Source organism: Mytilus trossulus, chromosome 10 (assembly GCF_036588685.1).
Source record: "Mytilus trossulus isolate FHL-02 chromosome 10, PNRI_Mtr1.1.1.hap1, whole genome shotgun sequence".
In the NCBI taxonomy this organism is placed as follows: domain Eukaryota; kingdom Metazoa; phylum Mollusca; class Bivalvia; order Mytilida; family Mytilidae; genus Mytilus; species Mytilus trossulus.
In genome coordinates, this window is record NC_086382.1 from 36,992,416 (window position 1) to 37,018,089 (window position 25,674).

General features: G+C 30.7%; 1 protein-coding gene across 6 annotated transcripts; it reads right to left on the reverse strand.

The window, feature by feature from the left end:
* Positions 1-1,468: 1,468 nt before the first annotated feature.
* LOC134687299 (cyclic AMP-responsive element-binding protein 3-like protein 2) lies at positions 1,469-25,237 on the reverse strand. Of its 6 annotated transcripts, none has more exons than XM_063547462.1 (8): positions 24,833-25,237; positions 13,075-13,246; positions 10,975-11,301; positions 8,222-8,412; positions 7,303-7,446; positions 6,683-6,898; positions 5,143-5,338; positions 1,469-3,939 (listed from the first exon to the last, which is right to left on the reverse strand). In XM_063547462.1, exons 1-8 carry the CDS (start codon positions 24,929-24,931, stop codon positions 3,602-3,604), a joined length of 1,683 nt encoding a protein of 560 aa, XP_063403532.1. In that variant the 5' UTR covers positions 24,932-25,237; the 3' UTR covers positions 1,469-3,601. The 6 variants fall into 6 exon arrangements, with proteins under 6 accessions (XP_063403532.1, XP_063403531.1, XP_063403533.1 ...); XM_063547461.1 differs by lacking the exon at positions 24,833-25,237 and adding an exon at positions 19,327-19,386; XM_063547463.1 differs by lacking the exon at positions 24,833-25,237 and adding an exon at positions 17,080-17,193.
* Positions 25,238-25,674: the final 437 nt, after the last annotated feature.

Genomic DNA, 25,674 nt, shown 5'->3' on the forward strand with positions numbered 1-25,674 from the left:
AAATAAAAATTTCTAATGGAAAGTATCCACACTTTAACAGAACCATGAAATTAAATATCCATGAAAATGGAAGTTTTCCTCATTCTACAAAAACTGATACCCACTTAGATCTAAATGAAAGTATTTCTAACATCTTTATAAATGTATGTGACAGTTTTCAGTCATTTTTTTGTCATATCCTTATTAATTTTGATAATGTGGTGTTGAAGTTAATCTGGTAGCTTTTGTTATGTTATTTAACAGCTTTTACACTCCATTGTTTTTCCTTGTTTATTTTTAAAATGTTTGGAGATTAGATGGATAGATGTGGGCCACCTTGTATGTATGTACTGGTAGATTCCTCCGTTATTCGGAGCACCCCAGGAGAGCGGAGAGCTGCGAGGGTAAAGTGGAACCGTGTAACTCACTTTCGGGATTAATGGAGATGTGTTACTAACATATTTTTAATGTGCTACATTTACAAGGACAATCCCCACCCCAACATAAAGGGAGTGCTAGGACAGTGGGATATCTGTTATTATGGTGGAGGAAGACGAAGTATTCAGAGAGAACCACAGGGACACTCGGCGGAAATAGACAACAGAAAAGATATCAGTAGCTGATTGATCTCCAGGTCATAGCAGGGGACAACTTTGACCAACCGAGGCCCCCAAGGTACCCATTCTAGTTTAAACTCCGGTCTGGGTACCAGAGATGTGTTTGAGAGGGTTAAAATCACCATTCTGATGTACTGATATTTTTAGTATCCAGAGTCAGAATCAAACTCGGGACCTTCAGCACTGTAGCCATTGGTCTTAACCACTAGACCAGGAACTCACATTGTGTTTGATTTCTTTAATAATTAGCTGAACTTTGAAGATTTTTTGTATAGACGCCTATTTATTGTTGAAGACTGTGTTGACCTTTGTACTTTTTAGTGCTTTTTTTTCCAAGGTTTTGCGACTGTTGTCTCATTGACGTATATGCCATGTCTTCTTTTCCTTTTTTAATTATCTTTGGAAAGAAGAATTTTTAAGTTGATAGAAAATCGTCAAAACCACATCCAGATCTTGGAATACTGAAATACCACCAATTTGAGTATAAATGCTACACTCAGAGTGAGAGGAGGAGAATATCTAATTTGGCATTGAAATTGGAAAGATCATATTATAAGGAACATGTATATTAAGTTTCAAGTTGATTGGAATTCCAACTTCATCAAACACTACCTCGACCAAAATCTTTAACATGAAGCAGGACGAATGGACAAAAGCAAAGACCAGAAAACATAATGCCCATAAATGTGGCATAAAAAGTACTGACAGTGTGAGGGCTTACCAGCCAGTCAAGATCATTAAACATTTCTAGTTACAAATAAGCCAAATGTCTTTTTATTCAACAGTGATCACACCAATAGAAGCATAAAGGGAAAGTAAACAAACCATTTCCCTCCAAAAAGGCAGTAAACTATGAGGAGTCAACACATTACTGTATCTGATTTTTTTATTTGATATATTAATATATATATTTAACATGTTGTATGTACAATCATGCCCATTGTAATCCCGAAATTTTACAATGATAAATGATGCAAAGCAGCACTTTCTGATTAATTTCTATACTTCAATTTCTATTGTACACACACAAATTTTATCTTTTTCTGATTCAAATAAATATTTTCTGTTGCACATGAAATAAATGAAATCTAAAAAAAAAAATGTTTTTTTTTTAGCTGTCTTGATTTAATTTAATGAAATATAATTATTTTGTACATTGATTTTTAAACCTTGTATGTTGTACATCATCAAATGTTTATCATGTATGATGTACATCAATTCTAATACAACCAGCTGTACTGCTGCAGACGACATAATGATATAATGAAATAATGGTTTGAAACCCACAACCATTTCATATTTTTATGGAAGCTCCCTTCCATCTATAATCTATTTACATGTGACTAGTGTCAAAAATAAATTGAATATGAAACCAAAATAAATTAATGTTTGATAAATACAAATAAATAAATATGAATTTTGATGACAGTTTTGTTTACAACACCATTTGCATAGAAGTTGTGATTATTTTGGAAATGCTGTACGAATATGGAAATTTAAAATTCCATTCAATAAAACTACAATTAATTTATTTTGGACTCATGTTTTAAAATTTTATAAATACAATTTCATTAAATAACTAAATGTTCAAAATGCACTCTTGCCGACAATAGCCAATTTTCATGCACGTACTGGCATGAAAATAAAATATTGCAACTCAATAAAATGATAAATGAAAGCTCGTCCATCCATGAATAAAATATATATCTTTTTTTACAACTGAGACAAACACATACAGTACATTCACTTCATACTCACAAATGATCATTCACACATATGAATACGCACTATTGTACTCTTATTATTATCTTTTAGACATTGAAAAAAAATAAACAAATAATTCATTGAAACTTAATAGTCGGTCATCAGAAGTTGACTGAAAAATACCATAAGTACTTTTTGTCAAAAATAAAATGCCAAAGAGTTGTCTATCTTTCTATTGCAAAACAACAAAAAAATAAAATAAAAATAAATAATTTAAGTCATGATAGTTTTTTTTTTATCACAGAGACGCAAAAATATTGTTTAATATATCATTGAAAATAATTAAAATTTCAAAATAAATTTTTAACAATTTAACATTTGATAAATAATTTTCTTTAATTTACAAATAAATAAATACTTCAATCTCAAAGTAATTTTACGATCAACGTTCCACCTGAGATGCTAACATACATGTCAGGCCTATAAAAGCAAAATTAAGATTGTCCACTGTTCGCAGGTGATGGTATTCCACGAGGAATTAAAATTGTATCTTATTCTTTTAAAGTCCTCCGAGCCGGCATTTTAAAACAAACACATTGCTACAATTTTGACCTGGAAATGCTGAATACTTGTTATCGCAACTTCAGATATTTCTCTTATTAACAGTGAACATTTTAATTTACTTCTGGCCAAAGCACCACCAAATCAATACATACATTTAGCAGAGAACAATTAACAAAATAATAAATACAATTATGTGGACCTTTCTTTATGGTAACACACGAAAATTTCTCAACTAGATTTTTTTTCTTCAGTTCTTTTGGTTTTCAATGATCCTTAATTCAAACTCATGGCCGTGATGTCATACAGAAAACAAAAAAAAATCCAGAATAAAAAAAAAGATTATAATTCATTTTCCTCTCTTTTTACTTTTTTTTCTGTTTCCATAAAAATAAAAAATAAAACTGCAGTAAAAAATTGTAAAACAGATAGCAAAAAAAGGTGATTATAAAAGAGACAGAGATAACTTCCACGCTCGTAACAAACGTGGAAAGTTTCACACAGACCTCACTAAAAACGGAAATTGGTCCACATAATTAAAAGGTCATCAATAAACATTTGCAAAATTCACAAAAACAACAATTTCTTCTCACATAACAGTTGTAATCAACAAAAACAAATATTAACAGTGTACCTTTACATAAACCCTCCTAAAAATGACTAAAACAAACTTGTGAAATGCACTTTTCTACGGAATACCACGTCCATAACCACTGCTAGAGCACTTTTTGAATTGTTTTTTATGCTGTTTCTACATCAACAGCTTTTGAACCACTTTGCTGTAAGAAATCTGCTGAGGCTGATATGTCTGGATGCATGATGGCTTGTGCTGCATCTTTTTCATTGATGGTGGCATTACCATTACCAATTCTGGCGTCGACTGTTACTACTTCAATTTTTTTAGCAGTTTTGTCGTCAGAAGTTGGTGGTGATATCTCAGGACCCTTCTCGCAAGTTTTGACGAGGTCATGTGACAGAGATTCTTTTCCAGTGCCACCTGGAGTTATGGGGCCATATGGATAATACCTTGTCGAATCTTCTAGTTCTTCAAACAAGGATAATAGCACTCTAGATTTCACTAAAAAACAAAAAAACAATCTCATTTAAATCATTTATTTCATCTATTTTTTTAAAAATAAGGATGAATTTATATATTTGTTTACAATTTTATTTTATTTTATTGAGTAAGTTTTTGTTCATCTCTAAACATATATTTCATTGACACAATATGAAACAAAAGATAATTTTGTCATACCTGCCAACTGTCACTATTTGCGGGGGATTTCCCCCATGGGGGCTCCCAAATTGAAATTTTGAAAGAGCAATTTTGTCCATAAATTTAAACAAATCAGTCCATTTTACAATTACTTACAGCTTATAAATGTATGAAGAAGCCAAAAAACAACATTGAAATGTAATTGAAGGCCCCCTTGAAGGTTTTTTAGGAGTATGACAACCATCTTGCACGCAAAACCCCCATGGACATTTTGAAAAGTTGGCAGGTATGATTTTGTTACACAATAAAGAATGTTTGTGGTTTAATTTAATGCAATATTATGTTAATTAACCAGACTATTTTTCTGTTCCTCAGGTGTATATCACTATCAAGACAATTATAAAATCTTATCAATGCAATAATACCAGACTGTACCAAATAATTTTGAAACAATTGTCATATCTGAAGAACATATTATTGAACCAATTAAAAGTTTGAATTTTTTCTTTCTTTTCACTTCAGTAGCATGGTAATACCGTATAGAGAGTTATTTTCAAGGGTGTTAAATTTTGTGATTTTAATTGATTGAGGAATATGAAATATATTTTGGCGGGTATTATTTTGGCAGATTCAAAACATGTAAAATCTTAAATTGTCAAAATTTATTTTTGCGATTTTGTTCTATCCGCGAAAGTAAGCGAAAAATTTACCCGCTATATGGTATTCTATACTGAAACTTGAACTGTGTGTCGTGCATACTTCAAACAGTAGATTGTAAATAAGGGCAATCTTTAACATGTAATTGTATTTGTTTAAATATTGAAACTAAATTCAATTATTGATGATTAAAAATTTAATTTGTGAACTAAACATTTATAGTTTAACTCCTGTCTATTGATGGTTGGTAGTGAAATGATCACCTCCTCTTTTGTTAAAGACACATCCCCCCCTTTTTTTTTTTATGTAAACACACTTTATTTTGTTGATCATATATATGCAGCTGACTGAAAAGTATAAATAAGCAAGTCAAGAAATTATACAAGTAACCCTTGACCCCATACTTACTGTTGGGAGTAGAGTAAGCATCCACCTTGGGATTCTGCACCGAGGGTCCCATCCTGGGAGATGGTTGAAGCAGGCGTGGATTGGAAAATAAAGAAGCCCCACCATTCATCGACATGCTAGAACTCGTAGAATAACCAATATTCAACGAGGATGGTGTCCAATTTCCCAAAAAGACAGCAAAACACAAAACCAAAACCTGCATTAGAACATGCAAACAATTTAGCTTATTGATTTTGAAGTATTTACATGTAAACAAAACTTTGCCTTTATTTTGTTTCTTGTAATATTAAATATGACATATGAAATTAGAGTTTTCTACAAAATTGCTTTGAAACTCTTATTCTATTTTATTCTCAAATTTTACCAAAGTGTGGCCATGGATTATAATAGAATTGTTTACATGTAAATTTTTCATTTCTTTTTTCTATTTTCTTTAAACCTAAATTGCATGTCTTGACTGAAGTAATAATGCATTCCTGAACATGTATTTTTCCCTATTATCCATTGTCCTGTTTTTAATATGCTGATTTTTTTCTAATGTTACATTGTATTTGTAATAAAATAAAGGTAATTAGGAAATCTGTTTTATAATAAATTTATAAATTTACATAAAAATTTGATATTCATGAAAAAAAACAATGGTTTTACATGATATTTATCTGAGAAATAAATAACATGTGTCAGCAACAGTACATACTATTAATCACTCTATTTTTTCTTTTTTTGTCTTTTGTCATTACAAATAAATACTTGTACTTTTCCCAATTTGTCAACTTTTTTTTTTTTTACAAATTTTACAACTTTGACACTGATTTACACAGAACTTTTTTATTCAAAAGGTTCAGTTTTTACTGTATTTTGAACATTTGAATATTTCAGCATATTAAGACAATATTACTCCAGTCAAGACATATATAATATATTCAATATATCAATGGTTCTGTGTTTTTATGGATACAAACTAGACACATACATGTACTAATTGTTGAAAATCATAATCTGTGATTTTTAAATTTCAAATGTAGTTCATTATTTTACAACAGCTGAAATTGTTTTATATATCACGGTTGGGACAAATTATTAAATTTCTCTTCACATCTGCAATGTCTCATGTTGTCTTGTCTTGTCCTGATTTTGATTTGTCTTTTCTAGTCCTGATTTTGTATTGTATTGTCTTGTCTTGATTTTGTCTTGTGTTGTCTAGTCCTGATTTTCTCTTCAATTTTTTCCCAATATTCACTTATTCAGGTCCTGATTTTCAACAGTTTATTTTACATAGCACTTTTACCAACACAGCTTTCCTATTAACCATAAACTTTGAGAGGGATCAAAATTTTACAAATACAATCAAGATAAAATAAACACATTTCTAAAATAAATTAATTCAGGTCCATTTCCTCGTTTCACATCCTCATTTTATAAGTCCAATATCCTCCTGGATATAAATCTTTGTTTTAATATCACACATGTAACAAAGGGAGATAATAAATTGATCCCTCTCAAAGTTTTAATCCCTGATAATAACAGATTATTTTCTAACCATTAGCACAGTTCCCGTTCCGTTGCTTGTTGTCCGTGTAACTTTGCCCACAATATTCTGTAGTTTATGTAACTGTCCTATCAGAGACCTATTGTTTGTTTCTAACATCTCCATTTTTTTCTTCAGATCATTATTTTCTTGTGAAAAGGATTCCACTCGTTTTTCCAAAGCCTCCACATATTCTTTTTTCTTCCGTCTACTTTCTTGTGCTGAGATCTGCAATATTCTTACAAATTAACAATGGGAATCTTGTTGGGGATCTTATTCTCCTTTCAAATTTGATATGGAACAAAATGAAAATTTAGTGAATGCCTAAAAATGGCATACTTATGAGTTATGTTATATATTTAGATGTCAATTTATAAATTTTCCTAAAATGTTATGAAAATGGTGAATATATTTTTTTAATAACGCAATAAATTTTTAATGAATGGATTTAAACTAATTTTGAATATTTTTAGAATTCATGTACTCTTCCATTTCTTAAGTCATCATCAATACCAAAATGTGTTTGCTTTCTTTCAAGCAAAGCAGGTAATCCAACTATATCAAGGACATTACAGACTACAACTAAAACTAAGAGTATACATAATATACACACATCTACACTTAATACCTACCTTATTTTTTATTTTTCTTCTGATTTTCTTTAAATTTTTCTCTTCTTGTTTTGTTAATGGAAGTTTATTGGGTACTGGGTACCCTTCTGATATTAATGTTCTCTTTTCTTCTTCTGATAATATTAGCACTCCTGATTGTGGTATCTGTAAAATACATGCACAAATTTTATTTCAATGTTAATAAATAATTAAGCTTTTAAATTAAAGACAAAATTGGACTTTTGCTCTCCAAAAAACGTGATAATCATAAGCTCAATAATATAGTTGTTAGTTTGTAAACAAAAAACTTTTCAAGCAAGTCAATTTAATTTTTATTTAAATTTTATCTTCATTCTATTTTTTCATAAATTTGCCATCTTCTTACTTCTTGCCTACAATATCCAATTCTACCTCTCTTTGTTATCATCAGGAAACCCTTTTTAAATTAACAAGAGACACTGAAGACAATGTCGCCATTCGAATAATGAAAATTTTCAGGTCCCATACATTCAGGGGTTTTAAAATCTCAAATAAATTAAATCATAATGTGCCATACATTCTGGTGTTGTAAAATCCCAAATTAGCTAAATCGTTATGTGCCTTACATTCAGGGGTTGTAACTGTAAAATCCCAAATTAACTAAATCATCATGTGACGTACACGTTAAGGGGTTGTAATTTAAAATCTCAAATTAACTAAATCATCATGTGCCATACATTCAGGGGTTGTAATTGTAAAATCTCAAATTAACTAAATCATCATGTGCCATACATTCAGGGGTTGTAATTGTAAAATCTCAAATTAACTAAATCATCATGTGCCATACATTCAGGGGTTGTAATTGCAAAATCTCAAATTAACTAAATCATCATGTGCTGTACATTCAGGGGTTGTAATTGTAAAATCTCAAAGTAACTAAATCATCATGTCTGATACTTACAGGGTTAGTGAAGAATGGCTGAGAGTATGGTTTAGATGATGATGGTGATAGAGATGAACAATGTGATGCTTTCATAGGCATGTGACGAATAGGACTAGATGGTGCTGATCGTTGTGGACTCAATCCTCCGTCGCTGTCGCTACAGGAACTACTAGGAGGAGTTGGTGGCAATGGTAATGAGTCAATGTTTACTGAAATACAAAAGAATTTGATGAGACTGTTGTACAAGTGAGAGGTTTAGTGCTATAAAACCAGGTTCAATCTAGCATTTTCTACATTTGAAAATGCATGTATCAAGTCAGGTATATATAACAGTTGTTGTCTATTCATTTTTGACGTGTTTTGTCATTTGATTTTGCCATGTGATGAGGGACTTCCAGAGTGAATTTCCTTGGAGTTCAGTATTTTTGTGATTTTAACTTTTTTTTTTTAAATTCTATGAAAAAAAATTACCACTAGAAGCAGATTTAAAAGAGCAGATTGAAAATATTTCATCTAGAAGCAGATTTAAAAGAGCAGATTGAAAATATTTCATCTAGAAGCAGATTTAAAAGAGCAGATTGAAAATATTTCATCTAGAAGCAGATTTAAAAGAGCAGATTGAAAATATTTCATCTAGAAGCAGATTTAAAAGAGCAGATTGAAAATATTTCATCTAGAAGTAGATTTAAAAGAGTTCACTTCACTGGTGTTTAAAAATCACAGCCTTTCCTTGCAAACACATATTATGGTGACTGGTATATATTTGATTTTTTTTTATCACAATCAGTGAATTTTTCTTAATAAAGTTGATAAAATTGAAAATGGAAATGGGGAATATGCCAAAGCGACAACAACCTAAACAAAGCAGACAACAGCCAAAGGGTACATTTTTCAGAAAGATTACGTAATTGCCAAAGTATGCACTTTGACACAGTTTGAGCGCAATATTGTTCTTGGTACGACATGACCACTAACACATATATACTTAATGATATCATGTGTACTTGAAGACATTTATTGACAAGCTAAAAACATTAATTAAAGTATTGTATGCCCTTTTTTATTTGAAGAACAAAACATGTTGTTATTTTCAAATATCCAATTTTTGTAGTAATTTATGGTCATTATGTTAACCAAAGCAAAATTGAACAAGTAAGCTAAAAAGTTAAAAAGCAAAAATAAACACAAGTCTTTCAAACTTTCATTTAAATCTAATCTGTTTTTTGTTAACTGTGATTCTTTTCAAATTGTAATCACAAAGAAAAGCACTTTAAAACATTACCTAAAAGCCTGGTGTACATGTACTACATTTATCATGCATGATCAATGGGTTAAGACATGTTATGTATACTTTTGCCTGTAGGCATATATTGAAATGTAATTTATCATAATAGAATTAAAAGAAAGTGATCAAGATTAAAGAACAATTAATCAAGATCATAGCTACTCTTAACACAATATTATAGACAAAACGGCAGATTTATCTTCTATTTAAAACTTGCTGTGTTTTCCCTCAGGCTGATTGTCAACAACAGGTTTAAAACTGATATCATCGTTTTCTTGACAAGCAAATGACAAGTTCCCACTTAATAAAACATTATAAACAAAAGAAATGGACATATCAAAAACTCAAGGATTTCATCTGATTCCTTCCCCACCACGAAAAAGTATAGAATAGTTTATAAATAACTATGTACTCCTCCCTTTTTGAGACTAGTAGAAATTTTTAGGTGTAAAGGTCCCCTAATTATTTGCTGCTGTCACTTTCATTGACAGACAACATTTTTAGTGTTGTTACACATCATATTATAAGTTATATGGTTCGCTACTGACCCCATACGGATCCATAGAGGGTTAGTAAAATCCATAGGGGGTGAGGCCGGAGGCCGAGTCCCCTATGAATTTTATTCACCCTCTATGGATCCGTAGGGGGTCAGTAGTTAACCGTATAACGAATTTATCGGACCTGCACTTTTTCTGCGCCGTTTTGTTGAAAAATAAACAATGAAACACAACAACATTAATAGATGACGTCGCCATTAACGCGTCACGAACCCCATATGAAACTTACTAACCCCATACGGTCTCATAGGGGGTCACCACGTGACGGCGTTTAACCAATCACAACGTGACAATTCATCTGTGGTCCGATAAACTTGCATAATTACACCTTCAAATTACTTCTGGTCAATTATAATGGAATACTTAAACAATTATCATAAATGATAATTACTAATTATACAGCAATTACAATAATTTCCATAAATGCCTTATCGTAAAAAATGTCTATTGTCCTTTCAATATTCTTATTATAAAACAATGAACTAAACACACTCTATGGTCTATAAAACCTGTACTTATAATTTTGAGAGAATATTTTCTAAAAAATAAACATTTAATATCATTACAAAGGATCTTCTACCTATAGTATAATTTGAATGTTGGCTGGCTTCTCTTGCCCCATATCTATAGGCCTCTTTGGAAGGTGAACAAAATTTTGAAGCATAAATATCCTATCCCTGATTAATAATTTGTTTTGAATATAAATCCAACCACCAAACCTAACATATTGAAACTTAATATTGGGTAGATACTGTTTTTAAAATCAACAGAATTCTGTGTTCTGTGTACAATTTCTGTGTAGCTATCCAACAACATCTTTACATCGATTTTGTAACAGGTGTTACCAAGTTGCTATGTAAATGTCAAAATCATATGAAAAATACATATACATATACTTTTCACAGAAATTCACCATGTAGATATATTACCTGAATTATCGGAATAATCAATGAAATCTTGTGGTTCTGTTTTGATGGTAACGATCGGTGCCGTATGAGATATGACATGTTCAACTTGTGTCGGTTGACTATGAGTTGATGTGGCAAGTATTATGGTCGGTTGATGCTTTGTCAATACCGATGATCGTGTAGTTGTTGTAGTTATTGTTGGCAGTGATGTTGGATCGGGTTCATTTTTTGGCGTCACGTTCAGTAATGACTGTGTCAGATTGATGCTCATTTCAGGGATTGATTTGTGAGGTGTTCCAGTGGTACCGGACAAGTCCAGAGCCTGATTGTTCCCAAAGAAGTCAAGTTCTAAAATGAAAGATAATAAATATATATTTATTTGTATAACTGTTTGCTCAAGCATTGTAGTTAAGATTTACATTTGTTTTACAATTACAATCAATAGATAGGTGGGGTTTCAGCTTGTCTAATGTAATTGGATGCTTCAGCAATCATTCAAACAAATAAAGAAAGCAACCAAACATTTAACCTACATGCATTTGGAAAATGACAAAATAGCTCTAAAACATGTATACATATCTTGAAATAATTTATTACATTGATGATTGAGAAAGGTTAATTAATGTCACATCAAGCACTTATTTGAAAAATTCAAAGAATGGGATTGAATTCACCCCCAAAACTGGACACTTTTAATGTTTATAAAACCAGAAAACAATCTTGATAGAACAAGCACATGGTTTTAAATTTTTATAACGTTTTCTATCTATTACACAAATAACTGATGGCCAGTTTTGGGAATGGTTTCCATCTCTCAGACTACTGAACTCTAACAATATAGTAACCTTGTCCATTATTGGTTACATGTAAGCAAGCCTTTTCTGATAATATGCATTCATATCCCAGAATAAAATTAGGTTAAGTTATCTCCCTTTAAATCTATAGCAAATTAGGGAAATAATATATATATATTTCCCTAGAGCCAAAATATACTTAACACCACTGTTAATACTAATTAAACTCAAACAAAATGTACAATTTAAGGTTTAAAGAGACCAAAATTCTCGACACAATGCATTAGGTACTATACATTTAATTGTGTGTGTTGTTGGCAATATTTATTTAAAATAATATCAATACCATAATTTTAGGCCTAGTTTAAATGTACTAAATTATTCATTAGTATAACATTGTAATAGTTACAAATGCATTTTATATTTCACATGTGTTTTTAGTGTCAAATAAACCCTTTCAAGTCATGACAAATTAAAATAATTCAAATCATAATTTGACAACTTTTAAAACTTAGAGTAGTCTGCAGTGCAGTCACATGATTAGGTCAAACAACTATTTCGGCCATTTTCATTGATTACATATAATCTAGTTATTTATGATCTAATCACATACACTATAGATATGTAATACTTAATTCCGTAGATAAATAAAAGTAGATAATGTTATCTTTAACCCTACAAAAGAACTACCAGTAAACAGTCCATCAGAACACCCCCTCTGTCAATATTGAAATGCATGTACCTGTAGAGTTAATTAAAATCATTCCCTGTCTACTTTAAATTTCTTCGTCAGATATTGGGGGCCATAGGCAATAGCAGTGACTACCATACTACCCCTATCATTTCGACATAAACAATGGCATCAGTTTTCCCTAATGCTATTAAAATTGTTTTTGATATCTAATGTACAGCAGATTTTTGTCTACAGATATTGGATTGCATCTGCCAGTACAGAAGATAGCCAGTTTATCTATATTAAAGACCTATATAACTTGAGCCTAATCCAAACAAATTGTTTACTAACAAATACATACAGTTCAATTCTTATTTGCAATTGCTGAATGAAGTTTACCTTACAATATAACAAAGAAACATTATTAAATTTGTAAAATTGCTTGCGAGAGATCATGTTTTGATACAAATATCAAACAAAAATCAACAAGAGTTTGCCACGTCTGTAAGATACTAAATCAAAGATTTCAAGACACATATAATTGGTGTATGTTTTAATTACGTTCAATAATTTTGTAAGTCCAAGATTTGACCATGTTCGTAAGATACAAATTCAAAGATTTCTAGACAAATCATCGGTGTACATTTTATTTACCTTCAATTTTTGTAAGTCCGAAGGGGGATGTTGGATCATTGTTGATTGTAGAATAGCTGTGTTCTGATCGAATCCTTGGTGTGGGGACAGCATCTGTAATCATCTTGTCATTGAGGACAGGGTCCTCGAAAAAACTGTTGAGCCAGTCATTGTCCATGTAGTCATCTGAGCTCTGAAAAGCAAAAAATACAATTGTATTATACAACCATAGATATAGGAAGAAGTGGTATGAGTGCCAATGAGACAACTCTCCGTCCAAGTCATCATTTGTAAAAGTAAACCATTATAGGTCAAAGTAAGGTCTTCCACACAGAGCCTTTGCTCACACCTACCAGCAACTTGTTTGAACTGAATGTCTTGCTAAATAATTGTAGCAGCAATGACGAATAGCTAGACCTATTTCTACTGATTATAGAAAGAAATGGCTCGACTTATTGTACAAGTGTTCTACTTTGCAATATTAAATCTAGACTTTTTTTGCTCTGAGCAATAAGTAATAGATAGATCTATAATTGTTGAAGCATTCTACTACATGTCATGCTAGCTTAGTGTCACAGTGTACATGTAAGTGTCCATTTTAATCTTATCTTCCAGCAAAATTTTATAATAATTTAACCACATTAGAAAAATTTATACCAAAATTTGAACATCAAATATACTCTTGATAGTTGACACTTGATTTACAGGTCAAAAATATGAACAAATATATCCAGTTCAGTTTTACCAATAAAAACATTAATTCTTAATCATAACATGTTTTCGATGACCTTGAACCTTGAAGGTGAATTTAGGTGCACAGCTAAACAACATATTTCGTAAGTATATTAACATCCATTAAATCATCTAAAGAAAAACACATACATAATAATGACCAACTTCCATATTACAAGGACACACGATACATGTGGTCATCTTGGACCGAAAAATAAATGTAAGCCAACTGACCCACAGCAGACGCTTACTATATGTAATCTCAAGGATACAGAACAGGAAGACAACAAAGTTTATCTGTTAATGCAACAAACATCTATGGATTAGAAACAAAATCGCCACTTCCAATTTATATTTTTAATTGTTTGAAAGATTTTTTATTTACACAGCCAGACATACAATAACAAGAATAGCTTTTAAAAGATTTAAAATCCAAGGTTAAATAGGAGCATTACATGTATATATATTATCACCTCTTAAAAAAACACACCAAAACTCCTATTTTTATCTTAATTCATCAGATAACACAAACAATGCATGAAATCAAAATATATTTTCTTTAATCCTAGAAAATAAATGAATTGAAGAAGGTAACCAAAAGGTGATTTTTTTATTCGATTCAGAATTTCCTAAAGTTGACTTCAATAATTTTAATATCAAGATTTTTTATTTAAACATGTCTTGCAAACATTTGTACTCGGTACATATCAAGCTTTTCTAGACAAGTTTCACAAACGACCTTGACATACAATACAGCTCTGGCTCTGAACAAATCTATTACAGACTACAAACAACCTTGAGTGGCAATATTGCTCTGAACAAATCTAACACAGACGTCCAAAATCTAAAGGCTTCCTTAATGACTTCTTGGCTGAGTGATAATGTAAACCGTTACTACACCCTTGTAACATATCCATCATTCATAGAGGTTTACTGACACAGAGGTCAATGGCCTCCTCACTCAGATCAGTGGCCTCAAAACATGTAGTCTCATATTTCACTTTTGAAATTCTACATCAACTTACAAATAATACTAAAAGTACAACTAAGTTAAATACACATATTGCCATATATATATAATGATTATTTCTGTTTTGGTTTCAGTGTTAGTCAATAAATGACAGTATATAAGAGATTATTATGAAAATATTCATTTTTGTTTTGAAATGAGTGCATTCAGTGGTTTCACTTGACTAACTTTTATCAATAAAAATTCCTATATTTTAGATATGTTAACAAGTATAATTCATAACAGTGGAAAATAATGACCCTTGTGAATTACAAATGCACTGTACTTTTCTCCAATATCCCGCCCCCACTCGAAAAAGGAGAGAAATTACAAATTGAACAAAAAAGAAAATTTTAATAACAAATTTATGCAAATTTTTATACACAGTTGATTATATTCCCACATTGACATTTCTCAATTTAAACATCCTTGAAAGAATTTTTTTACCTTTAACCAGCTAGATTTAAATTCTAATGTAACCATCTCCAATAAAAATCAAATCTTTTGATTTTAAACATGTTAAAATATGCTCTGATTATTAGCCTTTAACAAAATATAGTTTCACGATGTTTACGCTAATGTTTATAGAGACGTCACACCATATAAGTGACGCAAGTTTGGACAAAAAATATCATGACTTGGTCTACCCTTCATTGTCACACATGGCTAAATTTAGAACTGAACTATTTAAATAAGCTAAGGTCAAAAATGTTGACTATTTCTTCATATTAGTAAGTCTTGTAACTTAAGTTTAAATAAAGTACACGAGCTAATGTAAATATAGAAAAGGCACAAAAGAAGCTTATTGTTAATGAAATGACATAAATTATAAAAGGTTAAATAATAGCATGATGCACTCTATCAAGACTATGTAAAATGCATTTTATGCCAAAAACATGAAAAAGTCCAAAATGAACCTGCATTACCATTTAAAGTTATTTAATAACATATAAAAATGCAAGTTTCAGGTAAAATACAAAAATATTTGTTAAGCTATTTTCAAACACTTTAGCTCTTTGCTGCGGCATTATGAATATTTACCAACATCTTGCAATAAAAACCTTAACTCTATGACCTAATTCTTAGAACTGTCAATTAAAAAGCTTGTATTAACAAATTCTGTTTTTTTTCTCTCACAAATAACACACCTGCTGCACAAAGTCTCCTAAAATTCCACTTTCCCATAATATAATATCTTAAAAGGGGGGAACAAATCCAGAGCACAAAATAAACTGTCTAAACATTAATCTAAATGAAGACAGTAATAATCTAACTATCACTTTTTTTATCCAACAATTAATAAAGTATGAAAACTAACAATTATATCTATCAACATATCCTCTTCAACCTCCATTCTTCTTCAGTTGTCATTAATAAAATGATAACTTTACATTTATACCCCTAAACTTAGAACTTGAGACAATTTAGCCACCAATAATTACATCCCCTTAGGCCACAGTTCAATTGACAGGTAACACAATCTGTCTGTCAACATTTTATCTCCTCATTCTTTTTGTACTTAGAATATTGTCTTATTAATAATTATTCTCAATTAATATGACTTGGGGGTTAAAGATCAAATCAAGATTTCAAGTATTACTAACAAATATTGATAATATTTAATCTCCTATGACAGTCAACTAAATATGTAAACAACTAAAGTGCATGCTATATTTTTATATTATTGGATAAATAATTTAACTGTAAACAATAATTAGGGCAATTTATTTCTCATAAAATTATCTCCACTTGTTGCTTTGATTTGTAAAATTAATAAAAAAAAAAATTCTACAAATACTTTAAAAGCAATGATGATACTATCTTTCTGGACAAAACAAAGTATTCATATGCAATATAATCTTCCATTTTCTCTGGAATACTTTATTTATAAACTTATTAGCATAGCTGGTTCAGTTAACCACTAACAAACAAATAATCCATATTACTGTAATTGTCTCCCCTTACACAGCTCTGTAATAAGTAATTACCTCCCCTTGATGAAGTTATAGTAAAGCACATTCCATTGTGTAATTAGCAGTTTTAAACAGGTCAGAGTGAAAATATAATTGAATATGAATACAAAGCCACAAAATAAACAATAAGTACCAATATTTATATTTTGTTGTAATTGTAACAAACAAAATCTAATCCAATAATCGCCATTTTAAAAGCACTATTCAAATCCTTAAACAACAAGATGAGACAAAAGTGAATACAAAAATAGACTTTAAATCTTCATTTCACATTTCTAAGTTAATAAACTATGAAAACAAATAAATATCAACCATAAAATAATCCACAATATCCTCCATCAGTTCAAACATGGCTGCACGGTTACTCCTCACAAATTTGAATGGATAGTATATCGGTACATTGTTAGCCATATCGATTAATAGAAAACTTATCAATGTTGCGTCAGCTTGCCAACATGGATTTGCCAACTCACATCTTGCAAACCGATCTCCATCTATATTCAATAAAAAAAGTCAATTAATCCCCTTATTCATTGACCAAAGATTATCCCAACAACCACAAAGATGTAAGATGGGCAAGGACAATTTTAAGAAAATTTCTTTTTTAGCAGATTGAAGATGGCGACAGATTGCTATAATGTGAGTTGGACCAACACATTTTCTATAATATTTGAGACATCTGTTGTTATGCAAATTAAAACAAAATGCAAGATTTACAGTTTTATTTATATTTAAAATATAAAATAAGCTAAAAAAGTCGGTCATCAATTACTGTTTATCACAACTTTAATTTAACAGTATTGAAGATTAACTTTTTTTATCTATCAGAAGTTGTCAACACCCCAAACTTTTGAAGTTTTAGCCTCTTATACTGTTAACTGACTTATTTTCAGATACTGTACTTTGTTTCTAGCCCTGGTCTATCCAACTTAGTTGATATTTCCAGTTTTCTTTTTGAAATTCAAGCAGGAGATTAATCAACTAAGCGCTGACTCCAACTTCGCAATGAATCCACCTGAGTTTATAACTTTTCTACTGGCAAGAAAACCCCTATCTAAAGAAGATAACGGGTATCTTCAAGTACATTTAAATCAAAATAACATATGACCTACATTTGTAAAACATATATACATGTACTAAAAAGTTCAGACTTCAGGGGAGGGAGGTTATTAAAAGATCAATTGATTTGTCAGTAGTCATCTAGATCTAGTTAAAATAAATACAAATCATTTTATGTATCGAAGCTAAGATCTACCATAATGTCCACCATAAAAAACATGGAGAGAAAGATATGATTTGTCTACTAATGCCCTATGAATCAGATCATTTTTATACCAAAGGTACCTAAGAGGGATTAAAGAGTTAAGAGAGTTTGTCGTGGGACAAAACATACCAAAATGAAATCTAGAAAATAGATCAAATATTAAATGCAACCTGCAAAATAAAATTGATTTTACCCAAACAATCCAAATTTTCAATAGTTATGAAAACCTTCATATTCAGAAATAATCAACAATTACAAATGTATAAAGGAGACTTTAACCATCCATGGAGGGCTACTTTAATAGTGGTCAAGTAAAACAAATGAACTTCAACAACATCATTCTCAGAATCTCTTTTTAACTAGATCATGGTAAGAAAAGCTGAGTCAAATCAAGTTTCGGTAGACTTATATTACAGAGATCATAATCAGACCGTTAACCTCCTTTGTAAATGTCTGGTTTATATATATGTAGATCATCACAAACACTACAGCATGCACCACTTTCTATGGGAAATCAAATTAAACCAAATTACTGAAACATTCATCATTGTTAAGTTGCATGACTTGTACAATGATGTTTGATGTGGTTAAGGGTTTCAAAAGGGGTAAAAGAATTCAGCATATTTGTAGTGTTGAAGTTATTATTAATATATTTTATCAAGAACAAATGTCTCTTTCTGTAAGAGACGATTAAAAATGAACATGCAATCGTCACATGTCAAAAGTAGTCCAAATTCATTTCACATCAATATCAAACTTGTCCATAAATAATTAAAATGAACCTAGTTCATTGCTAGTGTACAAAATCTACATGTACATGTATGTAAATAGATATAAAAAGATGAGGTATGAGTGCCAGCTTTCCATCAAAGTTCTAATTTGTAAAAGTAAACCAATATAGGCCAAAGTACAGTCTTCGACAGCAAGCTTTAAAGTGCCTCAAGGAAAACAAATTAATTTCACAATATCCATAGTTCAAATGAACCTTGTCCATTAAAGTATTGTACTGTACAAAATATACATGTACATGTATGTTAGCCAGTATTGCATCATAAAAATAAAGAAACTAATGCACACTTAATAGAATTTATTTCACAACAATATCCGTAGTTCAAATGAACCTACAATGTAGTCCATTACTAAAATGTACTGTACAAAATATACATGTACATGTATGTAAGCCAGTATTGCATCATATTCAATAAAAGAAACTAATGCACAATTTATGGAAAAGTACGACTGTAACTAATAAATGTTCAGTTTATCTCAGTGTGCCACAGCTGATAAAAACTTACGGCCAAATTTGTGCGTATTTGATATTTCCATCTTTTAAGCGACATTGTACACCAGGTGACATATCCCATAGAAGGTGTGTGAACTAGATAAGATACATATATCATCATGTCACAAATATGACCCTTATAGTTTACATTTTCCTATTGATAAAAACATTACTACTTCACGCTATAAACATGATAAATATTCTGAAATCTGTCTTTCAAAAATAAGCCAACCCTTTAATCATCCCCCCATTTCCAACAAGAACACATTTCAGTTTTTTCTTTAAAAACTTTCAAGTCTTCCCTTGGCTTGTTTTTAAGTACTATATAGTTCTACATTCAGAAACCACTGACCCAAGCAATAAGATTTGGATATCAAATTTCAATTTAAACATAGAATTTGTATATAATTCATTAAGTTCTACAAATTAACCTATTAAAAAGAATTTTGAAATACTTATTCTTATCCTCCAAATACGAAAAAAAATCTCACTCTCAGATTATTGTCATAAATTGAATTTGCAAAAAAAATAGGGGGGCATGTAGGTTTTCTTGTCTTAGTAATGATCACATGATGAATTCTATAGCTCTAACACCTGTGTACCAGCTAATCAATTGAGACTGTATGTAAGTACTAAGCCAAAGAACAACTGTTGAACCTTACCATATATCTAATCAATATCGTTGATACTATGACCCCGAAAATAAATTATTTATGATAGTATTATATATAGTTGAATTGCAACTGGAAAGTTTTTGTGGTTGATATAAATATTCAAAGGTACATTTTTGTTTATATTTACTTGGTACAGAGTTTAAAGGGTGAAATAGCAACCGTATGGTCATATGAAAAGAAAAATAAACAGTACGAAGATCAAATCTTTGGAAATGCGAATGGACAAACTTTTAATACAGATTTCTATCAAGAACTTTTGAATCATTAAAATGGAAAATCAAATTTTGTGAAAAACAGTTCTCATCAATACCTTCTTGAAAATCATCACTCATCGCCTTTGCCTATTAGACTCACTCAACTTGTGCTCAAGTCCTTTTATATATACACATTTTCCCTTCAATACAGTTGTTATTATAGAAATAGAGTATAGTACCCAAAAAAACGTATTACTGGTAGAGCTCTACAGAGCTGAGAAGAATTGCTCATGCTCCTTAAAATTGTCCGTGAGTGTCCCCCAAAAGGCAGTTGTATATAATGATATAAGTAAACAGGTAGTGGTATAAAATAGTAAAAGTAAACAAACTATAAGAAAGAAAGGACTGTGAAATCAATCTACCATGTGCTTTTTTTCATTTAGCCGAAACAGGATGTTTAAATTTAATTTTTTTCATGACCTTGTCACCATCAGTTACTGGCATACTGCATATGTACACCATTAATATTATAACTGAACATGAGGGATGAGAAAGAAATACTTAGTTGGCAAGTTACATTGGCGATAAATTACAACTTTTCTTATTACATGTCTGTATCACCAATACACTGGGTTTATTTCGGAAGTCTTGCTTTTATGAGTGCCTGGCATTTCATTCAACTGTTTCCTAATGCAGAAACAGGAAACAGGATTTAAATGCTCCAATCACAAAACTGTTTTGTTACCATAATAAATTACACTTCATATAAGTTTTTATGTTGTATATTAAAATGAATGATTAGTTCAAAAGTCTATTTATGTACTTTTACACCAAACTGACAAAAGAAACCTTTTCAAAATTAACTCTCCAGTCTTGATAAGTAAGTAAATGTAGAAATTTGTTATCATAAATTTATTCATAGACGGGTGGGAAAACTACGGACTTCTTAATATTTCTTTGGATAAATCAACTGTAGCGCTTGAATTAAACACAAAGTTTTGGGATACACCCTTTAATATCCTGATCATCCAGCCATCTTCACGTACCTGCATGTAATTATAATGCAGTTAATGCATATAAAGAAAAGATAAGATGTGGAATTATGCCAAAGGTTCTGAGCTTTCAGACAAAAACACCAGAGGGATTTTCCCAGTCTTTTCTAAAACTATTTCTAACCCCAAACGTTGTCTCCTCAAACCAGATAAAGTTAACAGAAACATGTACCTATTATTCCTACTTACTATCAAGTTTTACCTATCTTACACATTTTATGTTATCTACATGTACATGTGTTTAAGTGTAACAAAATCTTCAAAATTTGAGTACAAAAATGTATTTAATTCTTTGCATATATAGGTCTGTCTGATCGAGAGACCCATTCTTAGACATGCTAGGGCTGAAACATGCCCCTATGCCAGACAAAAAGGTCCTAGATTAAAGACTAGAGATCCAGACTGTAGTCTACAGGTACAGTGCTTAGTACATTTAATATTTCCCCTTCAGGAGCCCCTAATTCAATTAACACTAAGGCTACTAAGAATAACAAACAATGGTCTGAATCACATCCACATCATCATCTTGCAATGTCTAACTCCTATATGATTAAAACATAGTTATGGGTATAAAGAGGAAAACTCCACTTTAATGCACTCAGTCTGATGATAAAATTCTTTGTTTACATTTTAACAGCTGATGCCTCTGTTGAAAGGGTGAGTGGTCAATTGCTTGAGGGTCAATACAGGTTAAAGGTTATAGGTATTGTTTGAACTTTAAAAATAGATAAAAAGAACATCTGCATTTTGTAACATGTTGAAGATACATGTGTAATGGTCAATGCTACCACAATGCTGCTAGCATTGACAGAAAGCTAATATTTGCCTATGTTCATTAGAATTATCATGAAGAATGGATTTATAAGTGCCAGCTGCTTTGATATGTCATCTGCAAATAATATGCCAAACATAATTGGGGATTTTCATTATTTTGGTTGACAACATGAATTGAAGCAATTACGTAACAGATTGAGATAAATTGAATTACAAAATCCATTCTTAGTTACATAAATTTTTGAATGTTTATCTTATACATTTCAAGGGCTTAGTTAGAATAGAATTTAGTATTGTAATAAAGCTTGATATGAACAGGTTTGCAATTTGTCTACTTTTTCTACAATGCATCTGATCCGGTCTCAAAATGAAAACCACTTATGTTAAGGATTTCCTTATTTTTTTTCTATCATAATACATACCCTATAAATTTTATTAGCTTTCTGGGTAATAAATTGTGACAATACCTTTAAATATCCATTTTTAAATCAACCCAGTAAAAAATCATTTCCACAAGAATCATTATCAAACTTTGAAATCAAATTTGCTAGCTCAGCAAGTTTCTAGAAGACAAATTGCTTAACAGATACAACTTTCCCACACATGGAGACATGGAACAGATTTATCTTCAATAAAATCCATTGTTTCTGGATTTAATTTACATATATGATGATTAAAACACATGTTTAGTATGCATTATATAACAACTACTTCTTAAAATTATGATGACATAAATCAAGCGTTGTTAGTCACGCACTTCGCAGGAGCCATTTTCCTCCTCTTTTTTAAAACTCATGATCGTAAATCTTTTGAATGCCATACCAAATAATAAAAAACATAGTTTCCTATCATATTACACTACATATAAGATGACTTTAAAAAAAATCTCTCTTGCTGGTGTTTAATTTGGAGTGAATTTAAAAAAAAAAAAACATGAATATGCAAGAAGTGATGACTATTTGATTTGATATAAGTACCATCCAGTAGTTTATTCAGAGAGATTTCAGAGTGAATCGCTTACAGGTTACAATCACTAGAATTCACAAGAGCATTTACAACAAGAGTGATTACTAACTGAATCAAATTTTGTGTACTGTATTTGGTTAATTGTATATATAAGAACTTGATTAGAACAGACACTGTATATACATGTACCATGAAAAGCTCTATATTATCTTGACAGTTGCAGCTCAAACTTTAGAACATCATTTCAAAGTTGAATTTCCCTTATATATATAGCTACTATTCTTTTTCATTGAATTTCTATACCTTTGCTTATTTTTTGGTTAGATCAGATTTCTTATATTTCTTTTGATACAATTGGTTTGGTCTAGTTATTTTCAATTATAAGACAGTGTGGTGAATCTTATGTACTAGTATCTAAAAATATATTTGTCCCTAACCCTCAAACTATGTCTTGCATTTGTACATAATACATACTAGTAATATAGTATTATACACTTTTAAGTATATTCTGAGAAAGTCAATACTGACAATAATTAGGATATTAAAACAGTCAAATTTAAAGCAAATTTTATTAATTTATCCTTCAATAAAAAAAACACAGGTTAAAATGTGACTACACAAGTGCTTCATGCATAATAATTTATTCCAGGTTTAAATCATTTATCAGTATAATAAACAACATGTGGTCCCATCTCGTGGAAAGTTAAGTTTTCAAGTGGTTCTACATATTGCGATATTCCCACAGTACATTATAACTGTGGTTCAAAACAAAAAGCCACTGAGAATTGTCCTCAATAAGGATCAACATGTAATATGTTGTAACCACCTGTCAAATTGTAACTAATTATGTATGGTACTTGTAACACACATGTACTAATGGTCAATGTACTAATAATAGATAAATACTTGAGCCAGTTAAGGTCAATTTACTTCTGAAATGGCACATTAACTGTAATTCGTATATTATCTGGATTTAGCCAGCAGGGGTTCTGCTAGTTTTTGTATAATTTTAGAGAAGCAGGGATAACAATCAAGATTGTTTCCTATTATTTTAAATGAAGTTTCAAAAGCCAAAATTCTTATATTATATTATATTATTTTAATATCATTTTCAGAATAAAATTTGTATAATTTCCAACAGAAACCAAAACAAAATGCATTTCTTTTCTAAAAATTTACTTCAACTTCCTACATTTATTTTTGTACTTTAAATAATCCCAAATCATTGGCAAATGGTTTAATTTTGTAATTTGAACTGCATGTATAGAATGTATTGTTTCCCAAGAACTCTACCAAAATTCAGGGGACAAGGAAGTCCTTAGATTGGGTACATGGGGTATTTACAAGGCATGCCTATTTACAATGTACTAACATATGAAAACAAACAGATTCAAACAGGAACCTTAAATATTCAGGTATTGCCATATACATTTTCAAGATAATTTCTTGGGGCAAAACATGTTATTTCATAGGAACAGCTGTTTGTTTTATTTACCACTAGAACCGGTTCGAAAATCCCATATTATAATACTTTATAACAACTTGAGGCCATTGTCCCCAATAAATACACATCAAATAACACATAATTACTTTATATTTCACTGTCATACTTTTTGACAGATAAAATCATCCATCCGTGGTCCATAAGATGGGCGTGTTACTACAAATTTCAAAACCATATGGAAATTAAATCACGAATTACCGGCATGTTTTGTTTAAAACATATTTTTCACTTAGGTCTTCTTGAATAAATTTATCCATACCCTTTTTAAAAATTATTGAGACATTTTTAGACACTATTAATTAATTAAATTAGTTTAAAATGTATCACATATGGAACAACAAAATAGCATCCTTACCATTGAGGAGGGGGAGTGAAAAGCGTCGTTGTCCAATATATCGCACATGTCTTCTTCCAAATCGCCGAGTTTTTGATCACTTTCGTATAGCAAGTCCATGGTCGTAAGTCCCGGGAGGTGTCCTAGAATACCTCGAGGGATGGGTCGTTTTCCGTGGGTCAGCCGCCTGTTAAATGTGTCCTCTCCTTTTCTCTATCCAGATCGAGCTGTCTGAGCTAAACAACCTTATTGCAAACCACGTGAAACCTTCCACCAATAAAATTAGTTTTGTATTCAATTTAAACAGAAGCATTCAAGCTGTTACGAATCTTTAAAATCCATATACTGGAATATATGACGAACATTTATGTATATACTTTTTATTGATTTTCTGTGTGTGTGTATATTTAACAAACAACATGCAACTGCGAATGAATTTTACTTCGGGGTCATCTTGATAAATAAGACGTCATCTTTGGCTCGACCAATCAAATTAGTTTTAAATATAATGAGGGGACAACCACCTGTTTTGACGGCTAACGAAAGAACATATAAATGGGTTTATTAGTCAAGTTTTGATATAAGTAATTCTTAAATAAAAGCAACATGGTGAACAAACAGGGGTCTGATCTCGGATTAGAATGTTGTATCAAAAATCTGAAGCATATTACAAAAAGAAGGGGGATCCCCCCTTTTCAAAGATTTTTGGAGAATGGAAATGGGGAATATGTCAAAGCGGAGACAACAACCCAACATATTTCAGTTAGTTCTTCCTTATTTAACGTGTTCTTATTGAAGTTTAACAAAAAATGTATGCATTTAGATATAATATATTGTATCAATTAGAATTAAAATGCGATGCT

Bases quoted from the DNA above. Each gene is read 5' to 3' on its own strand.
- LOC134687299 (XM_063547462.1), bottom strand. From the start codon at position 24,931: ATGGACTTGCTATACGAAAGTGATCAAAAACTCGGCGATTTGGAAGAA. The intron at 13,247-24,832 runs GTAAGGATGCTA...TTTGCTTTTCAG, and splicing joins TTCACTCCCCCTCCTCAATG to AGCTCAGATGACTACATGGA. The intron at 11,302-13,074 runs GTAAATAAAATG...CTTTCATTTTAG, and splicing joins CGGACTTACAAAAATTGAAG to AACTTGACTTCTTTGGGAAC.